The sequence below is a fragment of the Eubalaena glacialis genome, chromosome X (genome assembly GCF_028564815.1).
Source record: "Eubalaena glacialis isolate mEubGla1 chromosome X, mEubGla1.1.hap2.+ XY, whole genome shotgun sequence".
In the NCBI taxonomy this organism is placed as follows: Eukaryota; Metazoa; Chordata; class Mammalia; order Artiodactyla; family Balaenidae; genus Eubalaena; species Eubalaena glacialis.
The window spans coordinates 96,222,865-96,228,741 of record NC_083736.1 but is presented as its reverse complement, the minus strand read 5'-3'; the positions used below and the strand labels follow the sequence as shown (position 1 = coordinate 96,228,741).

Here is a 5,877-nt window from a genome sequence, read left to right as displayed (position 1 = left end):
TCTCTGGCCTCGTGTGTGGGAGTGTGTTCCAATTCATGGCTCTAATGAGACCACATTTTCCAATTTCAACAAAGAAACCTAAAAAGCCTGAAGGTTAGAGAGGTAAAGCTATTAGTTGAAGCAACAATAACTGCCCTTGGCTGCCTGCCTCCTCTGTGCCAGGAACTTTCCATCTGTTATCTTATTTAAGTTTCTCAGCAACGCTGTTGAGACAGGCATTGTTATCCCATTTTGCAGATAGGAAAACTGAGTTTCAGGGAGGTTAACACACCTTGTAAGTGCAGGCACTGGGACTCTAGTCCGGGGCTGTCAGACTCCAAAGCCCATGAAGGACTCTTCTCTGTTGTCTTCCAAACAAGAAATTAAAAAAAAATCTTCCTTCATTTTATTTTTTATCAGTATTTTTTAATTGAAGTATAGTTGATTTACCATGTTGTGTTAATTTCTGCTATACAGCAAAGTGATTCAGTTATACATATATATACATTGTTTTTTAATATATTCTTTTCCATTATGGTTTATCATAGGATATTGAATATGGTTCTCTGTGCTATACAGTAGGACCTTGTTGTGTACCCATTCTATATATAAAAGCTTACATGTGCTAGCCCCAACCTCCCACTCCATCCCTCCCCCAACCCCCTCCCCCTTGCAATCACCAGTCTGTTCTCTATGTCCGTGATTCTGTTTCTGTTTCGTAGATAAGTTCATTTCAAACAAATAATTTAAAATGTACTCTGCAGATGACCCAGTGCATTAGACTGATTTCAGCCTTTAAAACAATGTTGTTGTAATCTTACCTATATTACTGGGATCTCATTTTTTAAAATCAAGCTACTAATATAATTTATGGACCAACTTGTATACCGGGTAATGCACTAAGCATTTTATATACTTCATAACATGAAACCTTCATGACAATCATTTTACAGATAAGGATACTGAGGCTCAGAGAGTGGAAGAGATTTGGCCAAGGTCATAAAGCTAGGAAGTGGCACAGTGAAATTCAAACCCAGGGCTGTCTGACTCCAGAGGCTGTATCTTTATGCTATAATGCACTGCAGTGGGGAAAACAAACAAGGCCCTCATTTTACATCCGCTCGTCTCTGTCACCCACAGATCTCTCTTCTTCCCACAGCCTGTATCCAGAGCCAGGTACCACTCATGTTTTAGGCGTCTGTGCCTTAGGCCTCTTCCTCAGCCTAGAACTCCTGCCGTCACTCCTCCACCGAACGAGAGCCTGCTCATTGGTTAAGGATCAAGTCAGATGCCCCTCCTCAGAGAAATTGTTGGCTGCTCCCTATCCTAGGTGAAATAAATTGCTCTTACGTTTTGCTCTGACCTTGATTAGTGTACGCTTTATTTTACCTCCCAGTATAGTTTAGCTCATGGTTGACCTGTCTCCTCCAGTAGATTCCCAAGCCCTCGAGGGCAGGTACCAAGTCCTGTTCACCTCTGGCTCCACAGTGACTTACCTACAGTGATTTCGTAGATGATCAATATGTGTTTGTGAGCTGGCCAAAGGACTGGCTGAAGGATGCCGGAATGAACAGAGAAATGTAGGGCTGGATCTTGGCGCAGTCATGCAAGCTGTGCATCTGGGCTAGACTGGCCAGGGGAGTCTGGAATCCCCTTGGCTCACTTTACTAGGCTGTGCACATAGGAGGCACATCATGGGGTCCAGGGGGTAACTGCTGTAGGCTGACTCCAGACTCATTCTGTGGCCTCTATTTAGAAATTCTTGTTTAAGGGGCCAGGCTGTCCTGGATTGTTTATATAACACCTTTGCATTCACAGAAGAAAGGTCTTCCTTGCCTCTCATGTGAACACAAGATACCACTTCATCTGGTTCTGAGTATCCTGCAGGAGTGTCTGCAGCATCCTCACAGATGATGAGGTCGGGAAGCATCTTTTTTAAAAAAATACTGTTTACTGAGGCCACCATGCCATGGATGGTCAACCACTTTATCTCATTTTATTTTGTTAATCTTTGCAACAACCTTTTGAGGGAGGTCTATTGTCCTTAGTTTGTAGCTGAAGAAACTGAGACTGAGGAAGTGTCTTGCCTAAGGTCACACAACTAAGCAAGTGGTGGAGGGAGAATTCAGGCTCAGGTCTGTCTGCCCCCAAAGGCTGGCATTTTAACGGAAAAACACATGGGAGTAAAGTAGACTCCCCCTCCCCCATAAAACAGGAAGAATTAGATTTATAAAATGATGACAGATATTTAAGGTAAATTGTTTCTAAATTATTGTTCAGCTTTAATCCCTGAAAATGACTGGCAAAAATGGCAGAAGGAACCCGGGATGGAAAAAGCACAATTCCTCTATCAAATACTGGCCTGAATTCCCCCACGTCAGCCGCCTGCCACATGCACAGTGTGAGGATGCCTAGAGAGCACTCCTCCCTGTCTGCTAATTTTATAACTGAGATGCATTACACTCCAAGATGTCAATATATTTCTAAAGGTCACACGAGAAGTTGATAAGAGAACTGGCACTGAGAATTCTGGTCTGCCAAATTCTAGCCCAGTTTTCTTTCTGCTAAATCAGCCCTCCCTATGCAGTCAATGAACACATGTTTACAGGTTACTCAGGAAAATGTGGGGAGGAAGTGGAACATTACTGCACTCTGAGATAGAAGAGGGGACAAACGTTTCCCTCGCCACCTGACGTTACGTAGGTGCAGGTAAAACTTGGGGAAGAAATCCTTGGTAGGAATGCTGGGTAATATCAGGCGCCCCTGTGGCTTTGAGGGCCTGACTGGAGCTGCCTCCTACCCAGGGGTGCGGGAGGGGTCCCCTTTGGCTCCAGAGAGATGGAGGTGCCTGCCAGGGGCCCAGAAGTGCCCCAGAGGGATGCAAGGAGTGGGCCTCTTGAGCATTTGCTCCTGGCCACTTCTCAGCTAAAGGATCCAAGGCAGAGGAGCTCTCCCAGCCTCCTTCTGGCCATGAGGGTTAAGGAGCAGAGGCTTAAGGCACACCTGGACTGCTGGGGGTGGGGGAGGGGTGGTGGCAGAGCACAGGAGACTGTGCCCCACCCCCCTCCACCTAGAGAGACTGTGGCTGAGGTGGACTGTAAGGTCAGTTGTGGAGTCATGGATGGAGCAGGAGCAAGAACCAGGGAGGAGCTTAAGGGGGGTGATTCTGGAAGGAGAAGCACTTCAAGGCAGCTTCTGAGTGCGGCAGCGCAGGGAAGGCTGCAGGGGGCTTCTTGCAGTGCCTGGCTTCTAGCCCTCCCTCAGTGCCTCAGCCTGGGGGACCCCTTTGTTTCTATTGAACAGGCTAGCGTAATTAGAGCCTCAACACCCCTCTCCTCTTGGGGCCACACAGCCCAGGGTTCTGTGTGAAACCTCTGGGTCTGCAGTTCCTACCAGGCTTCCTGTCGATCTAGATGTGAGTCCCCTGCCCGACCATCGTGCCCTGTCCCCCTCTCCCCGCCACTCCTACCCACACAGCTTCCTGTTCCTCTCCTCCACACACCATCCCCGGCACAGCACACCCTGTCCTCTCACCCCTAGTTCCTTCCTGACAATCTCCCTCAGGTTCTCAGATCTGCACTGAGCATTCGTTTCTTCTTGATCCCAAATTTCCTGCATGGACCCTGGCTCCGCAGTCACCTTTCATGCAACTCCATCTGTTCCCAGGCCATTCTGGGTTGGGAGCAATACTTTGGAATCCTTGAACGGCCTCCTCCCTCTAGTGTAGTGGTTCTGAACCAGGGGCAATTTTACCTCCTCCGTACCCCCCGGGGACATATGGCAATGTTTTTAGATATTTTTGTCTGTCAGAGCTGGGTAGGTCACAACTTGTGCTACTGGCATCCAGTGAGTAGAGGCCACGATGCTGCTAAACATTGCACGATGCACAGGGCAGGCACCTATGACAAAGAATTATCTGGCCCCAAATGTCAGTAGCAAGTACGCTGAGAACCCCTGCACTGTTATATAGCTACAGGTCTACAAGGTTAAGCTTGGAAACTGTCAGGTACGGAGCCTTTTCGTGCTAAACTTCCAGGAACAGCTAATCTTTCTGTTCCTCAATTGGGAGAGGGGGGTGGGGTGTTGCCATGAAACAGCTACCACATCGTCAGGAATCTGCAGAAAGAGAGGCAAGGAGATTCCCCGCTCTCTAAATTTACTACCAACTTTTAGAGAAAGTACTGGACTACAACTTTTGAATGCCTTTCTGTCTCTACAAGATAGTGCCACTTTTTGGAAGGAGAATAGCAACTTATTATTTTAACAGTTTATCAAATGCAAGATTTCATGTGGTGAATGCAGTAAGGTTTTGGAGCCCTCCTTTCCCAATTTTATTTTCTTCAACCTTCAACCTTCTTTGAATATGAGACTATTTGCTGGATCAGAAAAACACTGTAGAGGTGTCTCTGTTCAGCAAAACTCACTGCCTTTGTTTTAATTTAAAGTGGATGAATTCTTTCTTAAGAGCGCGCTTGTTTCTCAGAAACTGGCCCCCCAAGTTGCTTGTTTCCTTAGAGCTGAGTTTCTTGGAACTCTGTTTCTAACTAAGCAATGAAAATGCTCACCAACAGATTTCATTGGTCAGTCTAACCTCTTTTTTTCCCACTCTTGCCAATCTCTTCCTTCTGCACCCAGTTATCTTCAGCATGGGGGAACAGAACCACTCTCCTGGGAAGGAGCTTCAGCACTGGACACGAACAGAGTCTCCAGGAAAGAGAAGCTGGCACTCCCAGGCCTACGCCCTTGGGGCCGTTTCCAACTTTATGTCTACTTTTCTGACCTTTCCTATCTATAAGGTTGTGTTCCGGCAACAGATCCATGCTGCGGCGGTGTCAGAGGCTGTGCGGCAGCTTTGGCATGAAGGCCCTCGATACTTCTACCGGGGAATCTACCCGCCTCTTCTCTCCAAGACGTTGCAAGGGACTCTGCTGTTTGGGACTTATGATAGCCTGCTGTATTGTCTCTCCCCTGTGGGGCCACACTCCCTGGGACACCGCTGGGCTGCAGGGCTCATGTCTGGTGTAGTGGAGGCTGTGGCACTCAGCCCCTTTGAAAGGGTGCAAAATGTGCTCCAGGATGGTCGCAAGCAAGCTCGCTTTCCCAGCACCTTCAGCATTCTCAAGGAATTCCACTCTTATGGGCTTTGGGGGCGGCTGTCGCTGGGTTACTATCGCGGTTTCTGGCCTGTCCTTCTCAGGAACAGCCTGGGGAGTGCTCTGTATTTCTCCTTCAAGGATCCCATTCAGGATAGCTTGGCAGAGCAAGGCCTGCCCCATTGGGTTCCTGCCTTGGTGTCTGGGAGTGTCAATGGAACAATAACCTGCCTAGTTCTGTATCCTCTGATTGTGCTAGTTGCCAATATGCAGTCCCATATTGGCTGGCAGAGCATGCCAAGCCTGTGGGCCTCTGCCCAGGACGTGTGGGACACTCGGGGCCGAAAGGTGTTCCTGATCTACCGTGGAGGTTCCCTGGTCATCCTAAGGTCCAGCGTGACATGGGGGATCACTACTGCTATCCATGACTTCCTCCAGAGGAGGTATCGTTCCAGGAAAGAGCTGAAAGACTGACTAGCTGCAGGCAGTGTGGCCATGGCAGCTTGTTATTCTAAGCCTTCCTGGGTTGGTTTAAATAGCTTACTTCTTTAGCTTGGTCACCTAATACAACTATTCTTTAGCATCTTTCAACTGTCAGTGCACTCGAGAAGTTCCCAACTACCAGCCTGTTGGGCAAAGACAAAGCCAACAGTGTTCCTTGGTTAGCAAAAGAAATTCACCCCGGTCTATCCACAGCTTCAACAGGCTGAGACCCAGGAAGCCTTTAAGTAACTTGTAACCCACATGAAATGTCATTCCTTTAAGGAATTCACTGACTCTAAAAGATGTGAATAAGAGGAAACTC

At 47.8% G+C, this 5,877-nt stretch overlaps 1 protein-coding gene across 1 annotated transcript; it reads left to right on the top strand.

Annotated features, from left to right (window-relative positions):
- Nucleotides 1-4,625: 4,625 nt before the first annotated feature.
- SLC25A53 (solute carrier family 25 member 53) lies at nucleotides 4,626-5,546 on the top strand. The gene has a single exon (XM_061179184.1). It carries the CDS (start codon nucleotides 4,626-4,628, stop codon nucleotides 5,544-5,546), a length of 921 nt encoding a protein of 306 aa, XP_061035167.1.
- Nucleotides 5,547-5,877: the final 331 nt, after the last annotated feature.